Below are 20,272 nucleotides of genomic sequence, written 5' to 3' on the forward strand. Positions count from 1 at the left end.
CAAGCATGGAGTTGTCAGTAGACGGCATCACCAGAAAAAGTAATGACTCCATCCAAGCTGCTCAACAACTAGCGCTTTGTCAGATATGCATGACGTATCCAGGATACATACACGTTTACACAGATGGCTGAAGTATTTCAACGTCTTCAACTGCATTTATTAAACCACAACTATATATTCATAAATAATTTAAAATATATCGCACGACGTTATTTACAAGAGCTGTGCTCTTCCTATTCTGTATGCTCTAAAGTTTATAAACTCGGACCTGGACACGTAAAAATAGGTTGTTTTCAGCGATTCACAGGGCGCGTTAACATCAATCCCCAGTACCAACACGACAGTTGCTGTTTCTTTACCAATCTGAACAATGATTGCGTAGTATTATAAAGACTGCAACCTTCAGGATGAGCGAAAATGCTTGGTTTGAGAAAAGTACAAAGAGCTACCATTTTCTCAAGCACAAGCACTCTGATTCAGCTTACCGTTTCCGGTGTTAGTCATACTGGTAAAACCCAACTGTTCTTTGTGTCGTTACGCAAATGCAAACAACGGTTTGTATAAAAAATATGCAAACGTTCAACATACACGTCTGTACCTATAAGTTTTGCACGCATGTTCAGCATCATATTTGTAACGTTTCACTCAAGAAAGAGTGAAGTCTTGTTAACGTTCCTTTCGCATACTTCGCATTCGTTTTTCATAACAGGCTGTATTTTCCAAACATTTTCTTAGCCCCACCGCGGTGATCTAGTTGTTAAGGTACTCAACCGCCTGTCCACAGGTCGTGGGACTGAGTCCCGGCTGCAGCGGCTGTATTTTCGATGCAGACGAAATTGCTGTAGACCCACGGGCTCAGCTTTTGGTGCACTTTGGAGAACCCCAGGTGGTAAAATTCCCGGAACCCTCTACTACGGCGTCTCTCATAGTGGTATGGTGGATTTGGGACATTACACCTCACATATCAAATAATCAATAAATCGAAAACTATTGACGCTCGCTTTAGAATCTCTTAACAGCTCTCCTACCAATTATCCAATTTGTTTGGGACACCCGATGAACAGCTTGTGTCATTACTTAGGTTTAGGTAGGAAATGTGATTCTGCATACATCACGGAAGAAATTATTGCGAAAGTGTCTACGATACATGCTCAAGTGCCAGTAACTGTGATTTTAAGCACACTCATCATGCTGTGCATTTATTTTTATTCCTGTGACCTCTAGTCATTGCAAGGAAAGTCTTGCAAACGGCGTGAAGAGTCATTTTCTGGAACAGCGCAAACACTACGTCATCATTTTTGAAGTGATTGGTTACTCCGATAATGTGTGCTGGAATCACAGGAACTGTAATTTCGAAGCGTTCGTGCTGCAAAGAATTACAGTGTTTTCGAAAGTCATTCGCAATACTTATTCATACAAAAATGTGGAGACAGTTTTCAAGCATGCATGGGTACTTATGGCGACTTGCGTTGCCTGAAGTTGGCTATTCGCTTGCTTGTTCTCTGATTTTCTGGCAATTTTTTCTTGCCTACCTGGCTACCGTTTTTGCTACGTAATCTCCGCACAGATTTTTACATCTATTACCTCTGTATTTCTGTAGCAAACTTTCTCCATTTCTTTAGCACATCAAAAAATAGAGAATTGTTTAATAACTTCTCGTGTCTAAATGGTTGGCAAGTATATACATATTGCAACATCGACATTGCTTTGCCCAAGCTACTTTGGAATGTCCTTCCTGCTGCATAGTACGTTTTTAGCGCATCAATACCTTTCGCAATATTTCTCCAGAGGATGAACATAACATTAAGAATTGGCTGAAAATCGCAATTACCAATATATGCACCTGATTTTTCTATCTGTTGTAGCTGCATATGTCGTATGTCACCAATGGAGTGAGACCATTATTTTGCCGTCGTATTAATACAGTCTCAGCAATAGTGTAGATACAGACCCCGTTAACTCAATGCAAAACCTTGTCTTGCGGGTGCCTATGCACTTTCGTTTTGCCTTAATCGTTTATTCTTTCATTAAAATGCTATAGCAATTGTAGGGACACTCTCGGCAGGATATTGGCGCTGGCGTCGGCGTCACCATTATTCACCTAATATGTATATGTATTTGTATATATGAAAACACAAGAAAAAAAAATAAGTGAGAAGTAGAGTCGGAGTCTGGTGAGCGGAATCGAAAGTCCAAGCTCTCGCTTGTGAGTGCGAGGTGTTGACCATTGAGCCCCGAAGGAAAACCTCCTTCAAAGCTGAAATGGAAGGCTATTTACATATACCACTTACTACTGGCGATAGCCACCTTGGGGGAACTATCGTGCTTCAACATTAGCAGTGAAATGGTACAATGAGCGCGCGACGCCAGATCATCAAGACGCGGTGGCGCGAACCTCAGGCGCTCTTATTTCCCGCCCATACTTTTCATCTGCCACGCGCTCTCATCTGCCGCACGCGGTCAGGGGAGGAGGAAGCTCACGCGCCTATCTCACTGTGGAAACAATAGTACGCCTTGTGCTTTCCCCGGAACAATTCTGTTGCAGTTACTGGGGGCACAAAGGTCACTGCACTCGCTGCACAGTCTCTGTTTGCAAAAAGGGCGCGCTTTCAGACACAGCGAAGTAACAACTTGCACAATTATTCGCGTTATACGTTTTGTTCGTAATTTGTGCGTGAGAAACGTGGGGCACGTCTCGATCTGCTTGTCCTTATTCGTGTGACCTCCCAGTTTGTTGCTATTGTGCTCATTTCTTCGTCTTTGCGGCAACGCTGTGACCTATTTTAACTGCATCTCGCGCCTTCCTGTTTGCAGTGAACTGCATCTCCAGGAGAAGGACACGCTCGGCATATAACCCTTTACAACAATGAGCAAACCACGTTGTTTGAAGTACAGAGTGGCCACGTAATTTTGTAGGCAATACCATGCAGAGTGTTTGATTAAGCACCCAGCCTGCGAGGCTGATAACCACATTTATAGCGCCATTGCGCTTGTTTTCTTACATTATCAACAATAACTTTGGTGTACAGCTTTTTCATAGCCCTCACTATTACTTTCGTAACAAAATTAGTTGGAATGCATAGTACATCAGCAGTGCGAAATGCAACCCCCACGGTTGGAATCGAACCCACAAGATTCGTGTTAGCAGCTGAGTTTGGCAATGACTATGCCACTGAGACAAATAATACAGCGGTTATGATTGTTGGGCACACAAACGCAAAAGAAACATAGCATATACAGGCACCAGTACTGAATATTTCCTGAAATCAACCAAGTTAGAGCCGGATCACTAACCTATAAGGGAATAATAATTTCACTAGCAAAAATCTAAAAGAAGCTTTTGTGCCAGATCTTCAATACTTTGAAACCTTGTCCCTCAACATCATTACAATCTCCTGCTTTTGTGTTGTAAATATGAATATAAGGCCACTTACTCTCTACTTGTTGTATCAATTCTGTAAGCACCATGGTATCCCAAGTCTGATAAAATATCAGATACTGTCGCTGTGCACCAGTCTTTTTTGCCAACTCACCTGCACAATATTAATAAGATCAGAGGTCGGCAAACTAACGCACGAGCGAGTCACTTAGGATCACTCACTCAGATCGAGTCGTTAATCTCAGTGTTAGTGAGTGTGGAGGAGTAATCTGTTGGTGAGTGTAAATTTGAGGAATTGCAGTTAAAAAAACTTTATTGAATGTGATTGCGAGTGAGCCCTGCAGTCAAGTTGTATCTATTCAGTGAGTTTGGGTGAGCTCTACAGTTTTCTGCCAATCTGTGGTTATACGTGTTCACTAAACTTCACTATTACCATCAGTTTTACGTATAAGCTCCCGTTTATACTAAAGCCGACTATCAGAGACTTCTAAGCACCATCACTGATACGCCAGCTAATTATTGTGCTCAGAGGCGTCAGTTACTGAGACACAATTAGAGCTCATAGAGACACAAATACAGCTATGTGTCTGAGTGATTCCGAGTAAGTCCTATTTTTGCGAGTGAGTCTCGTCATCCTGATCAAATAAGATAGCCTCAGCGAAAGGACGGACGTCACCACGAATGAACTGAGCCGACTGATGGTGTTCTTCCTCAACGTAGCACATTTCTCTTTCGGCAGTGAATTCTACAAATAAAGAAGCGGAGTCGCGATGGGATGGGTGCCCCTATTTCAGCCACAGTGGCAATCTGGACGATGGTGCACATTAAAAAACAAGACATGAACACGTTAGCGAACCACCAAAGTCGTTTTCACACATGCGGGCAAATTTTATTGTATTATGAACAAGTCTAACATCGACATCTTTGCAGCGCACATAAATTGCATCGAGCCGGCGATTCAATTTACGCAATATAGTCGTTAGTTTCCATGTGGCATAGTGGGATGACACGAAGTGGGGTGGAAGAATGTTTGAGCTTCTCGGCTTACTGAAAACTAAAGCACACAGACAAACATCTAAACTTCAGCTCCAACCAATGCAGCTTCAAGAAGACATCAGTTGTCAAGACGCTCTTGAACCACGTAAAGGTTATCTGCAGATCCAAAGAAAACGAAGCGAAGAAGACGCGATCGCTACTGACCTACGGGTACGTGTAGAGCTTTATTCACCGAGTATACAAGTGACGTGAAAGCTGGGGATCTGTCCCCACATGCCTTCTTCTGAAAAAAGTGACACTAACATTTGCAATTTTCCTAGACCATGCTACTGAGTCGCGGTTTCATGTATTCCAAAAATCGAGGAGGAACTTATGAGGGCGCTAGAGAAGGAGGGCATCAGGTGGCACAGACACCTCCATCAATGATAGAGGGACTCTTGCCATGACAAAAACCCGGGCTAATTAATGAGAGATTGCCTGGCCTAGTCAAGGAAGTTCCCTGCACTTATTGCCACCCACGCCACACATATAATGGCGAGACAAAAATGCTTTCCAGAAACGGTAATGCAAGACCAAAGTGTTTTACGTCGTAGCATTAAATCTGCACGAAACACTAACACAACGCAGTAAAAAGCTAGACCATCGCATCAACTACGACAACATCCCGGTTATAAACACAGAAGGTAGCCGTGCAAAGAGGCAATTCCGAGAGTCCTGGCATATCTAAGCAACCTTTGTTATCATTATTGCTTAACATGAACCCTGCAGAGCATATATGTTCATGGTATAGGGAACCAGTGCCGAAACCTTTGCAGCAATTTGAACGGTGGATGGACGATGGTAGAGAGGGGGACATCACTAAGAAAGCCTACAAGCTTCGGACTTGACAGGACACAACGAACAGCCATTCCTTGAGGAAAGAATAGAATACATCTCAAAATATAGGACAACATTTAGGGGCGAAGCAATTTACGCGCTGAGTAGTGCGTCTCTGATGTATGTAGTAGTAGTATTATTAGTAGTAGTACTAGTCATAGTAGTATTAGTTGGTAGCCACCTCTCGTTTAGTCTTTGTAATGCCTGCTGTATGACGGCACTGGTATATGATGAATATATGATGAGCAGACGCGACATGGTGGTACTTGGATGTTCCCTTGATGGAGGAAAGATGCAGAGACGAGCAGACAGACAAGAAAATGGACGGAAACGCGAATTGATGGACAGAAAGACAGGCAGACGCACGCAAGGACGGACGGTCACACGGAGGGACGCACGGACGGACTCATAAATGAACGCACAGACAAACGCAGGAACAGACGCACGGACAGGCTGATAGATGCTTCCCCCACTCATCATCATGCATTCACTCCATGGATATGCTGAATTTTTTTTTACCTTAAGAGCAAAAGAATAGGTGGAACCCGCGCACAAAGGGAATCACTGATATGCGAAGCACGAATGAGAAATGTTGATATGTCACTTTAAAATTAGCACAACGTTACGAGGTGAAGGTAAATGAGGTTCCACATAACTTCCGTGTCATAATAATCAGGTTTAGATGTCTTTTAGTTTCGTCATCTATTCACGTGACATGATAGCAAACTTAGTATATGTGCAGCGAGCGAAACAGCTACGAGCACGCTATCAACGTGATAAATTGTCATGTTCTTAAATGACACGCGTGTCAGGATTGTCGTGTTTGCACCAGTGATATATTTCGTCATCCATTGACTTCACGTGACACCAAATCAGGTATATGTGAAGCCAGCGAAACGGCCGTGAGTGCACCATGAAGGGCCCTATATACTCCAATGTAGCGTTGACGCGCGCGCACGCTGGGCACGGCGCCGCTACGTTAGGAAAACGCGAGCACTCTACAGTCTGACGCCCGGCGCGACTAGCGTCCATCAATGTGGCCTGACGGTAACCGGTGCGGAATGCGACATGCTGCGTTTCGAGCCGATGCGTTAGCTAGAAAACGCTGTGCCCCCCACTTTTCGTGATGGAGTGAAGCCGGACGTGCTGAAACACGCATGCATCAAAGCAACGCAGCGCCTGCGAGTATATGGCAGGACCGGCTCTCGGCGTGGCAACGCCGGCGGGACGTGACGAAATGAACGCTGGCGAGCACGTGCACCACGTCAAGTCGAAATGTATTGACACCTTGACTGCAGCATGTCGTCATGTTCTAAAACGACACGCATCTCATGATTATCATGCTTGAACTAGTCACACACCATCATTTATTGGCGTCACGCAAAACCAAATTTGGCATATGGGAAGCTAGCGAAACGGCCGCGAGCGCATCATCAGCGGGGCATGTAGTCATGTTGATACTTGACACGCATGCCGTTATTATAAAGTTTGGATGTGTCACTTACCTATGGCATTCGTTTGCGTCACGTAATATCGAGTTTGGTACATGTGAAGCAAGTGAAACGGCAGCGAGCGCATTATGAGCGTGGCATGTAGTCATGTTGTTACATAACACGCATCTCATGTTTATCATGTTTGCACAAGTATCATACCTTCGTCATCCATTCACGTCCCGTAATAACAAATTTGGTATAGGTGAAGCTTGCGAAACAACCGCGATCGCGTCATGAGCGTGGCAAGTAATCATGTTGTGACATGTCACGCATTTCATGATTATCACGTTTGCACCAGTCACATACCTTCGTCATCTATTCACGTACTGTAATACCAATTTGGTATATGTGACGCATTATGAGCGTATCACGTGAGCATCATGAGCGTGGCACGTAATAATGTTGTTGCATGACACGCATTTCATAATTTTCATGTTCAGGTCGGTCGCTTGTGTTCGCCATGCAATCATGTCATACCACACCAGCTTCGCAACAAGCCATGTGAACATACCACCGCAAGAGCTGCGGGACCATGAAAGTTAAAGCATGGCATTTACGACATACATATCACGATTTTTATGTCATAGCTAATCAAATACGTTCTCCATACTGTCATGTTACGCCATACTAAGTTTTGTAGTGATACCATTATCGACACGGCCAGGAGAGTAAAAAGTCCTAAGCGGCTAGATAGATAGATAGATAGATAGATAGATAGATAGATAGATAGATAGATAGATAGATAGATAGATAGATAGATAGATAGATAGATAGATAGATAGATAGATAGATAGATAGATAGATAGATAGATAGATAGATAGATAGATACGTTCAAAGTCGCCGATGTTCGCTAAGGATTCTTCGCATTTAAAAGAGTACACAGAAGTGGCTGGAAAGTTTGTTTGATTTGTATAACTACGCTCTACCATGTAATGATGAAACACTCAACAAAGTAGCCGATACTTTGTCCCGTGTTTTTGTTTCTGACGCAGAAAGTAGTGCTGAGTTCGAAAAAGGGACACTTACTGTATTATTCTTAGTTCACAAAAATAAACAACTCATATTAAAAAAACAGCGTGTGGAAATTACAAAGACAAAAGAGCGAACGCACGCAGTGCTGTGTGTGTTCACTTGGGCGCCATTCAAAATGCCGAAAGAAAAATTACCAAATCATCAGAGTGCTGGAATTCAAAACACCAAAAATTAAAAAAAGCTGAATTGACGAAACACCAATAATTGGAAATGACCAAAAATCACAACACCGGAACATTACAATGCCGAAACCTAAAATTTTCTGCATCACAACAACCATACAGTGGAAGATGAACAGTGTTGCCAAGGAAAACGTTCCGCAGGCCTTGCACGATGCGCGCACGTTTTCACCCTCTGTTCCAACAGCAATGTTGGAACCCTTTATATAATGTTCAAGCCTTCATAAATATATATATTGCTTCGATACTGAGAGGGCGCGTGGAAGAAGAGGAGAACGAGGTTGGCACGAGCGGTGATCGGCCAGATTCCTGGATATACTCCTTTTTCGATTTTCGGCTTTCCTTTCTATATTTTTTAGCCCAAAATTACGTTTTCTTTGAAAAACCATTAGCCTTTTAGTTAAGATCCTGCCGCCCGGTTCTTGGCCGATCCCCCTTTGTGGGTGTGCGCCAGAGTGTCAAGGATCATCATCATCATCATCATCATTCCTGGACTCTCTCATTCATCATCTCCTGTAAACAAAGGCATCGCACCGTGACATGATTGGTGGAAGATGCGGGGTACAGCGGAGCGATCTAAGGCGAACGATCACAGAAGCGCTACCTCAAGAACTACGCCAGAGCCGCCGACTGGCTGGTCTACCACCGCTCTCTATGGATCCGATCGCTGACGGCGACACCACGCACTCTTCGTCTAGCGCTGCGTGGCCCCGACACATGGCACCACGAAGCTTCTCTGGGAGGGTCGGAGAAGACGTCGACAAATGGCTGAAACACTTCAACCGTGTGAGTAAATACAACTGTTGGGATGCGGCCTCCCAGTTGTTAAAAAGGGACGGCGTTGGTGTGGTTTGAAAACCACGAAGAAACAATAACGACCTGGGAAGCGTTTGAGAAAAAAATAGCGAACTGCTTCGGGGACTCAGTGATAAAGAAGAAGCCCGCTGTGCAAACTTTGATGCAGTGTGCTCCAGTTCCCGGTGAAACATGGACAACGTACATTGAAGAGATTCTGAAATTGTTCAAGTCTGTAGACCCACGCATGAAAGAAGATGACAAGGTAGGGTATCTTCTTAAAAGGGTTGCTGAGGATGTCTATATTATCCTCATCGGCAAGGACACCTTGGCGTCTGTAGCAGACGTAATACAACACTGCCGCACGTTTGAGACCCTCAAGGCTAGGCGCATCACTCCCAAATTTGGTAGACTTGCCAACGTCACCACCGTTGCAAGTGTCGACGTCCCTCCAACATCCTCCTGTGATCTTGCCTCAATGATTAGACAAATCGTACGCGAAGAACGTGGATGACGTGATGCTGTCAACCCGCCGAGAGCACCTGCTATCAACACCTCCCCGCCATACGATGCAATGTGTGCTGCGGTTGATGCCACGCTATATGGTGGGCCCCAATCAAGAGCACCAGAGCCCCCAACCGAGAACTTACATCATCGCCGTGGTTTCCAGAACGCCTCCCGCCAACCACCTACAATGGTGTCTTCGTGGGACGATCATGGGCACATGGCGCCTCGTGGAAGGTTTGGCGACGTACGTGAGGCCCCTGTGGGCTATAACTGCGGTTACCGTGGACATGTGGCTCGATTCTGTGGTAAAAGGCCTCGCCCCAAGCAGCGCTACTACGAGGGATCATCAGCTTCTTCTCGACAAAACCGCTGGCGCGGTGATAAGCGTTCAATGCGGGACGCGTACGTTGGGGATGGCTTCCAGCAAACGAGTCACAGTGATACACATGTAGGACGCAATTTTCACCGAAATTCACGCAACGACTCGCCTTCCTCCGTGCGAAGCTTGACGCCCCCACAACACGACGGTTCCGTTCTCTATCTCCAGGTCGACGCGTCACCTCCCCGCCTCCGGGAAACTAGGTGGTGCGGCCAATGGAGGTGAGGTCGCCGAACATTTGTCACTACATCCGCCTATGCCTCCACCCGTTTTTATGACGCAAAATAGGGTCCCCGTGCTTATTGATGGACTTTCTACGATGGCTTTGATAGATATGGGAGCAGCTGTTTCAGTGATGAGTCTTAACTTCAAATTGCGGCTAGGACATAAATTGATGTTTCGCTGGGACAGTTGTGCATCAATGCGTGCAGTGAGCGGGGAGACATTGTGCCCGATCAGTGTGTGTGTTGTTAGTGTCACTTTGGGTGACAAGGTCTTCGAGGCTGAATTCGCCGTCCTGACCAGCTCCACCCTTGACATCATCTTGGGCATCGATTTTCTACGGGAGTGCGGGGCTACTGTAGATTGCGGTGCTGGCGAGATTACGCTATCGGCATTTACTGACGATCCTAGGTGCTGTCAAGGATAGATCACCGTCATGGAGGATGTTGTCTTGCCGCCCAACTCCATGAAGACCGCACGCGATGACGCCTCTGCCTCGGACGCCGAAAAGTTTGATGTTCTTGTGGAGCCCATTCCTCTCAATTGCGCCAAGAAAAATGTGCTCGTTCCACATTGTGTTCTGTCGATCAGTGATAGGCGATCGGTCTTATGGGTGTCGAACTATTCCAATGAACCTGTTATGCTACCCTGCGGAATGCGACTCGCCCGCTTCGAACAAAATGCGACCAGTTTTATTGCATCTTTAAGTGACGAGAGAGTAGATCCTATTCGTTCAACGAACCATACAGAAGCCAACTTTCTGAGTAAGGTAAACAAGTCGCTATCATCAGAAAAACGTCAAGCTTTGGTCGAAGTCCTTGCGAAGCACGCTGCTATATTTGACTTTGCGCAGAAAAAAGAGCAAATAAGTGCACCCGAGTCGCGTACTCGCCATGGGATTGACACTGGATCCGCTCACCCTATCCGGCAGAAACCATACCGTGTCTCATCTGCGGAGCGCAAGGTCATTACTCAACAGGTAGAAGAAATGTTAAAGAAAAGGGTCATTCAAGAAACGTGTAGCCCTTGGGCTGCTCTAGTGACTCTTGTCCGAAAGAAGGATGGTACATGGCGATTTCGTTTGGATTACAGACGGCTCAACTCTGTTACTAAAAAGGATATCTACCCGCTTCCCAGGATATCACGTCATCAATTGTTTACATTCGGCATCGTACTTCTCCTCGGTGGATTTGAGATCTGGTTATTGGAGAATCCCCATGCACCCGAGTGACAAAGAGAAAACGGCCTTCATAACCCCAGATGGTCTATTTGAATTCAATGTAGTGCCGTTTGGCATATCCAACGCTCCAGCCACGTTTGAGCGTTTCATGGACTCTGTGTTACGTGGACTAAAGTGGGAAGTTTGTCTTTGCTACCTGGAAGACATTATAATTTTTGGCCGTACATTCGATGAACACAACCATCGTCTAGACATTGTTCTCACCTGCCTTGAGAGAGCTAAGCTCACCCTGAACTCTAAGAAGTGCCACTTTGGTAGCCGTGAGACTCTCGTTCTCGTTCACCTGGTAGACAAGCATGGCGTTCGACCCGATCCCAGAAAGTCGCAGCAGTCAGCAGCTTCAAACAACCTCAGGCGGTACGAGAGTTGCGAAGCTTTTTGGGCATATGCTCGTACTTCCGTCGCTTTGTGCCCAAGTTCGCCGACCTCGATTACCCTTTGACGGCTCTACTCAACAAGAACGCACCTTTTTCAGTGGTCAGCGGAAAGCGAGTCGTCTTTTTTTCGCAACTCAAGTTTGTTCTTACGTCAGGGCCCGTACTTAGCCACTATGACCCATCTGCTGCCACAGAAGTTCATACCGACGCCAGTGGTGTAGGTATTGGCGCCGTCTTTGTCCAACGCCATGGAGCTGCTGAACACGTCGTTGCCTATACCAGTCGCTGTTCAAGTAAACCGGAACGAAACTATACTGTCACAGAGCAGGAATGTCTCGCAGTCATATTCGCCATGCACAAGTTTCGCCTTTATATCTATGGACGCCGATTCTCGATTGTCATGGACCACCATTCTTTATGTTGGCTTAGTGGACTACGAGACCCATCTGGTCGTCTTGCTCGTTGGGCGTTACGATTGCAAGAACACGACTTTGAAGTCTGTTACAAGAGTGGTCGTCGTCATGCCGACGCCGATTGCCTTTCACGACTTCCCCTTCCGACAACCGAGTTTGACGCTGACAACTTTGATGAATATTTGGCTGTAGTGGATACTCCGTTTCCTGACCTAAAACCTTTTCGAGCAGAGCAACGCAATGACAACAGTCTCGCTTTTTCTTTACTTCTGAAACGAACGGTCAACGTGGTTTCGTCGTAAAAGATGACGTTCTTTACAAAAAGAATTATTCCGGCGTAGGCCCTCGCCTACTTCTGGTTGTGCCTACTAGTCTTCGACAACACGTACTTCGAGCAATGCACGACGACCCAACATCTGGCCCTATGGGTTTTTCTAGGACATTTTATCGCACGCAAGAATGCTTCTTCTGGCCAAAGATGTGTAAAAGTGTGACTGCATACGTTGCGAGCTATGAGCAATGTCAACGCCACAAGCGTCCTACAACTCCGCCAGACAGACTACTTCATCTCATAGCACCCCCGAGTTCACCATTTGACGTCGTAGCTGTCGACCTGCTCGCGCCTTTTTCGCGATCAACGAACGGCAACCGATGGATTATTGTGGGCGTTGACCACCTCACACGTTACGCCGAAACTGCGGCTATTCCTGCGGCAACGGCCACTCAAGTTTCACGGTTCATGCTGTCACACGTTATACTACGCCATGGATCCCCCCGTGCCATGATCAGTGGTCGCAGGCGGCAATTTGTTGCCGATGTAGTTGAAGGCCTTCTTCGTCTTGCTTCGTGCCATTTTCGTCACACTACCCCGTATCACCCGCAGGCTAATGGTTTGATGGAACGAACAAATAGAACTCAAATGAACATGATTTCCATGTATGTTGATTCTGGACACAAAACATGGGACGCAATTTGGCCATTTATAACTTTCGCCTACAACACTGCACAGCACGAAACACCGAGATACAGTCCATTTTATCTGCTCTAGGCACACCAACCCCGCACAGCTCTTGACACTATCCTGCCTTTTTCCAAGACTGATCAACCTACTTTCGCCGAAACCATTTGCCGTGCAGAAGAGGCCCGGCACATCGCCTGTCTACGAACTTTCGTTTCCCAGAAACGCTCTAAGAACTCTTACGACAGACGTCACCGCCACGTATTGTTTGAGAAAGAGGATTTTGTGTGGCTTTGGACGCCGCTTGGCAAGCGCGGCCTCTGCCGAAAACTTCTGGCCAACTACACCGGTCCGTTTGTTGTCCTGGAACGTCTCAGCGATGTCACGTACGTGATGTCTCAGTTGTTGTCAACTAGCCGCCGCTCAAGCAAGACCAACGTCGTTCATGTTGCCCGTCTAAAACACTATCATCATCGCAACGAAGCCTAACTCGCCCAGTGGGCATCGTCTGCAACGGGGGAATTGCTACGGTACTGAGGGGGCGCGTGGAAGAAGAGAAGAACGAGGTTGGCACGAGCGGTGATCCGCCAGATCCCTGGACTCTCGCATTGATCATCTCCTGTAAATAAAGGCATCGCACCGTGACAATACATATATATATATATATATATATATATATATATATATATATATATATATATATATATATATATATATATATACATATTGCCACGTTCCATTTCGCAAGTTTTTGTTATCATCCCAAAACACCACACGATTCTCGCCGCAACCACACCTGCAGTTTCTGAGAAGGTTCCGGACTGTATTAGATCATTTCGATAATATCACGCCCACTGTGCAAATGGTACAGATTGTTCTGGAACCTACGCCACCGCCGGCGATAACGCTAGAACGTTCGACGGCCTCACGAACTCTCAACAACGCCGATCACGATCTGAAGTCGTCCATGTCACGCGCCTCAAGCCGTTTCGTGCACGTTAACAAACTGGAACAGTGTTTTTTTGTATTATTGTTGTATCGTAATTTATTCATTGTACTTTCTTTCATTATTATTGTACATTCATTTTTAGTTAAAGCATCGGGATGATGCCTTTCTTCAGGGGGGGGGGGGCGATGCCACGTTCCATTTCCCAAGTTTTTATTATCATCCAAAAACACCACACGATTCTCAGCGCAAACCACGCCTGCAGTTTTCGAGAATGTTCCGGACTGTATTAGATCATTTCGATAAGAACACGCCCACTGTGCGAATGGTACAGATTGTTCTGGAACGTACGCCACCGCCAGCGATAACTCTAGAATATTCGACGGCAAGAGTATAAATGCCGACGCGCTTCACCGCTTGTCAGTTGTTGATCGAAGGCCGACGCTCCGTTCGCCGCTATCAGACCGAGACTGCTATCTGTGCAAGACTGCTGCTGTAATTGAACTTTCCGTTTACCGGGCACAGCTTCGCCCAAATAAACAGTTAAATCCCAACACAAAGTCTCCTGGCTTCGGCCACGTCACGACCCCGTGACAATATATATATATATATATATATATATATATATATATATATATATATATATATATATATTATATTTATATATATATATATAGATTGCTACCCATGTCAATGAATCCGCAATGGTCACGGACTACAGGTTGCCCACAGTGCAATCCAAGACGGCTGCGGGAACCCACGAACACATTAAATAGCATAGGAAAAGAGAGGACGCATGGGCTTACGGCTCGTGCTGCTTTCAGTCGATAAACTCTTGATCCTAGATCAAGAGTTCACACTCCCACGTTTAATTCACATATAAACCCTATAAAGTGGCCGGGGGGATGGCTGTTGTGGTAGCTCAGTGCTAGAGCATCGAACGCGTCATTCGAAGGTCGCAGGTTTGGATCCTGCCCACGGCAAGTTATCCTTTCACCCACTTTTCTTCATAATCGCACTACAATTTGGTCTAATATCTTCCCCTATACTTCCCCTGGCAATATTTTCTGTTAGATCTTATTAATATTGTGTCAAAACACGGAAAAACGAGCCCTTAGGTATACACTTCTTTCCTTATTAATTAACGAGGGTCTCGTACTGGCAGACTTAGTACCTTTAGGTTGTATACGAGGGACTATTGGTCAGCTGCCCACTCGAAACAAGTTCACGTGCTACGTGACGCCAAATAGGCCTAAAAAAAGTGTGCCACACTCCCCGCCATGGCTACTGGTGGCGCTGACTGACACTCCCACGTTTAATTCACATATAAACCCTACAAAATGGCTGGGGGGATGGCTGTCGTGATAGCTCAATGGTAGAGCATGGAACGCGTCATTCGAAGGTAACAGGTTTGGATCCTGCCCACGGCAAGTTATCTTTTCGCCCACTTCTTTTTCATATTTACCCTATAATTTGATCTATATCTTCCCCTATACTATCTTGGCATTATTGTCTGTTAGATCTCAATATTATTTTGTAAAACACGGAAAATTTTGAGGCAATGATAGCCGCAGAGATAGCTGTAGCATACAAACACATGTGTTTTATGGGTTCTAAGCGAGAGCACGTGCCTCTGGATGAAATGGCGGATATTTTGTGTAGAAGCAGTGAGGCGCGTGGAGATACTCGACATTTCTCGTCCATCAGGATGTTTTAGAGCCGCGAGTTTCGAGGGAGCCTGAAAAATTGACTCCTGGTCGCTGCTGTCTTAGGCGCAGAAGTGTGGCAGATCATCCTGTATTTTTCATATTATCAGCAGTTAGTGTAAACTTCTTATGGAAGTAAGCAGCTGGACAAATATACAAGCAACGCAAAGCAATTGAACACCAGATGTTTTTTTTTCGGGCTGAGATAACTTGTAAAAACAGAAGCGTTTGATTTCAAATAACTATTCCTTTAGGACTTTTTTTCCTGAGGTTCTACAAAGTTTCTTGAAATTCAGCGTAACTGCATTTGTGGGAGTGCCCACTGGAATAAACGAATCTTGCGTGGCATCGCTTTAGTGCGTGAATTTGTTACCCTCCGTCGTGCTGCGTGGGGATGCAACGATGACTTGCATGTATAAAATTTAACAGTAACTGACGTGCTAACACGCTCATACAAATTGTACGGACATGTAATATAGCACATCATACTTACAGGTGACAGTTAGATTCATTCTTATTGAGCACAATTTAGCTTGTAACTGAATGGGTATTTCTCTGAAAGGGAGTGACATCAGCATTTTATCATGTAATGTCACGCAAAAATTCAAAACCTTGATGAATGTACGCAATCAAGACAAGTAATACCTGGAAGGCAGATAGCCTTAGTGTCCGTAAACCTTTAACCACAGATATTAACCAGACGGGAAATATAACTTACAGCTCTAATGCACTATTCGTTACTTAAATTGTACATTATGAAATATTAAGGGCATTGTTCTTGTGTTCGAATATTACTCATTATTCACTAGTTCTAATATGACGTGAGTGCAACTGAAAACTTCAAACTTCAAATACGAGGTGCTACATCAATATTCACTGTTTTATGAAATAGTTGCAGTGAAGTGACAGAAAATTCACCACTATTAAGTTTATATATTAGTCATTCTGGCCAAAACTGTTCATGGTCTGTTGTTCCTTGAGAAGTAAAAAGAAAGCTGGTTTGAAAAAGGTGAGATTTCCCTGGCGCTTGTAGAGCTCTTTTACCATGTATGACTGCACAGCAGTATTGAACAATACATAGGTCAGCCTAATCTTGAAAAAGTCCACTTCAAATCGTATACGAGCGGGAAGATCCCTTCACCGACAGTAGTTGTAATATTCTCAAATAATTGCAATTACAAGCACCTGTTGTGGTTTGCAGTGACTGTAAAGTTAAGACAATTCGGTCACCATGCGTCTACTTTCTCTTGCGCTAACAATAAAGCTTTGACAAATGCCACGCCTGCACAGAAAGCGCAGCACAGTCGCAGCGAAAGCTTGAAAACCGGCATTTACAGAATCATTTGCAGACTCTCTTAGGAATACAATGCAATTAAACTCTCAAAGTACTGACTCGATGAATTGATTCACTAGCTGATGACGTTGAAGGAATATAGCTGAGCCCTTTGATATGGTTAAGAAGCATTTAAAGACGTAGCCCTCAAGTAATTTATTTTGTGTTACGTCAGGTTGTACGATTAGCATCATATGACGCCAGGTTGATATTTTAATCTTCTGTCACGTTAGATTTCATAAGTTAACGTGGTCCCGACATAGCGCCCGCAGGTTATTTTTAGGCATAGTAGTTTCGCGCTCAACTACGGCTCAGTAGTAAAGTACTGCGCTAGCACAGAGCAGAACCATGTTTGAACCCCGTTCCTTCTTGGACATTTTTAACACGAAAATGTTGGCTGCCTGGTTCCACAACGGCTCCACTGAAATTTTTTTTGTGAAGTTTATGACGTTGTAAACTATGCATTAACAAAATGCAAAAAAATGACAAGAAATTATTCCATCGTGCGCGTGGCGCCGAAACAGTAACCTCTCGCTTCGCAGTGCGTGGCGCTAGCAACTACGCCAGGGAGAGTGCGTTTTACCGGAATGCTAACGGCAAGCCATTCATGTACACCATACGCCATTTGGCAATCATGAGAGCTTCAAATGTTTAGCGCGTTTTTGTTATCAGTAGCAAGTTGGCGGGACAGGCTCGCGTTGGGCACCTTCCAAAGGTCGTCGCCTCCACTGAGCATCGTTCCTCCTGCGCACGCGCTTACCAGACTCACCATTAGGGACAGACAAAACTAACTTCACTCGCTGTGGTGGCTGCGTTTAAGAAAGGAGCGCGCTGCTTACACACAGTCAAGTAAGACTTGTGGCAGTTGTTTGCGCTTGTCCTGTGTATACTTGTGTGCTCGTTTCGTGCCTGTTTCTATTATGTTTGAACAGCGCGCTTTTCTCTTAGCGCAACCTTCCCTCGGGTAGTTAAGCGGCCGGGAAGGTCTGATCCACTTGGAGGAATGAGTGCACTCGTGGAGTACCGGAAGGTCTCTATGTGCAGAAGCAAGCTGTCCTTCGGAGACAAACGAGGAAGAGGCAGAAGGTGTTGAAATGCCACTGTATGGCAAGCGGCATCGGCGTCCACTTCAGCATTTGCAGGCCAGCGGGTCAACAATGCGCGAACTGTAGTGGCGCAACGGTGAATCAGTCGGTGTATATCAGAGGCTATCCGCTGTGTAAATTCGCCACAGCTTACGCACCAGGAATGGTTCATTCGATGGTGGAACCTTATTTACATACCCGAGAGACGCGGCTAGCGCGCACTGAGATTCTGACGTTGGGACAGGCCATCTAAGTTTGACCGCCTCATCCTGTGCTCTATGGAAGGCGTAAAGCTTGTCGCACCTTGATAATTCATGCTTTCGATGCATGCGTTTGGAAATGACTGTGGTGTAACTTCTTTATTGAACAAACCCTTACGAAATAATCATGCATATATGTAGAATTGCACGCACATACATTTATGGAACCGTCATGTATTACGTAACCACTTGTTACTTGTTTACAGGTGTGTGACAAAGATCCTTACGGCCACCATTTGCAACATGATCATTACCACCGCGAGAAAGCGAGAAGCTGTTACGAAACGTTTAAGCTTGCTAGGATGCTAGCTCTTGGAAGTGCAACGTAGACCTACTCCTGTGGATGACGCTTCAGCATACAACTGTCCACGACTTCACGCGATGCCTATATGATAGGAGTGTGTGTATACAGTTAATAAAATTTTACAGCCAGCATTCCGACACCACTCACATTTCACGACCATTATGGCCTCATAGGGCATTTTTCAAAAGCATTTCCGAGACCTCGCGTGGCCGGTAGGTAGAATATATCATTGCCACGCAGAATACGCCAGTTCAATGCTTGATGGTTGTCACGTTTGAGTCATGGACGCCACCACCAGCAAGCTGTGAAGTCAGCGATGCCTGGAAAGGTTGGGTGATGCTAGTCATTTGCAAGTGAGATAGGAGGGGATGATACGGCAGCTCGAGCCCGAAAGGTTGTGGAGAAGACCGTGGCTCTCGCAATCTCTGCGTTTAGATTTGATCCGCTCGGCGAAGAAAGGCGCCCCACGCCTGTTTCGCTGTGATGCCTACGAGCTACGCTCGCCGGGCCATCCAGCAGTACTGAATATTTTCCAGACGCTGGCGCAAAAAGGTGGGAAATCTTGGAAGAGGAAAAACATTTTTGGAAGTGGTGCAGGGAGGACGCAACGACGTTTTCGACCCAGAGAAGACCACGACTTGTCTGCTCTCTCGATGGTCGTCAAGACGCTCCGTCGGCTAGTGCACCGGAAGGTCCTAGAGCAATCCTCAGCAACCCGCCTGCTGGGCTCTCAAGTAATATACTTTGACTATCTTTTATCTCAATGTTCATCATTAGAGAGATAGGGCCTCTTTACGAACTAAAGTTAGGAAATTCAATCTGCTAGTTCATCCATATTTTGCCTGTTTGCTTGGGTCTGTAGCATTTTTATAGTATGCGTATGTGTTTCTGTGGTGTCGTTGCGGTGTTAAACGTGGCTGTGTATGCAAAATGGTTGTACGTTATTCTGGCGTAATTCACGATACGAATATCCACATAAAGCTGACACTGGCACTGTTATATATACTCAACAGCTGCCGAGTCAGTCCAGTGAATGTGATTTTTTTAAATCTGTAGCATTTCAATTACCAGTGCCTGCTCTCACCATTCCTAGGTATATATATAGAGAGAGAGATAAATAGAGAGGAAAGGCACGGAAGTTAACCAAGCTTGACTCGGTTGGCTACCCTACACTTGGGGTGGGGGAAAAGGAGAATAATGGAACGGAAAGAGATAGAAAAGAAGAGGAGTAAGAAAGAGAAGCATGAATAGTCAGCTCGAGACTACACAGCACAGTCTCGCACAATTCTTTCACAAGCGGTCGTGAAGTCTGGTGGTCCTTAAAAAGTACAAAAGGGCTTTCGTGGCTTTGCGCGTATGGGAAGCCGTCGACCAAGGTCCCAGGATCTTCTCTTCTGTAAGCGGCCGTGAATGCAGCTGACAGAGCTTGGTTTCCATAATACGTCATTCGATCTGGTATGCTGGGCAATGACATAGAATGTGCTCAAGCGTTTCCTCGCAAGTGCAGATGTTGCATGCCGAAGTGCTCGCCATTCCAAGGAGACGAGAGAACAAATTCGTCAATTCCACGCCCAACCTCATGCGACACAGTAAAGTTTCAGCGCATCGTGGGAGCCCGGATGGCAAACGAAGTTGCAAGTTTGGGTCGATGGACTACAGGTGCGTGTTGGAGAAACCCTGCGTATTCCATTGTAGGAGAGATATACGGTGAGCAAGTGATTGTAGTAGCCTTGCAGCGTCCGTTCTCAAGAGTGGTATGGGCGTGCGCTGGTCTTGGTCATGAGCCGACCG

General features: G+C 45.6%; 1 protein-coding gene across 11 annotated transcripts in view; it reads right to left on the bottom strand.

Moving 5' to 3' along the window:
- LOC119179860 (japanin-like-RA2) overlaps positions 1-20,272 on the bottom strand; it is a 162,797-nt gene that overhangs the window by 10,060 nt on the left and 132,465 nt on the right. For 5 of the 11 annotated variants that reach the window (XM_075869293.1, XM_075869294.1, XM_075869295.1 and 2 more), the window contains 2 exons: positions 15,993-16,054; positions 3,435-3,533 (listed from right to left, as the gene is read on the bottom strand). The exons of 2 other annotated variants lie outside the window; for them this stretch is intronic. In XM_075869293.1, coding sequence (XP_075725408.1) covers positions 3,435-3,533; positions 15,993-16,054 — 161 coding nt within the window. Of the gene's footprint in view, positions 1-3,434; positions 3,534-15,992; positions 16,055-20,272 lie in introns of those variants that run through there. 4 more of the 11 variants (XR_012884937.1, XR_012884938.1, XM_075869296.1 and 1 more) reach the window with 3 other exon arrangements.

The sequence above is a fragment of the Rhipicephalus microplus genome, chromosome 7 (genome assembly GCF_043290135.1).
Source record: "Rhipicephalus microplus isolate Deutch F79 chromosome 7, USDA_Rmic, whole genome shotgun sequence".
Taxonomy (NCBI): Eukaryota; Metazoa; Arthropoda; class Arachnida; order Ixodida; family Ixodidae; genus Rhipicephalus; species Rhipicephalus microplus.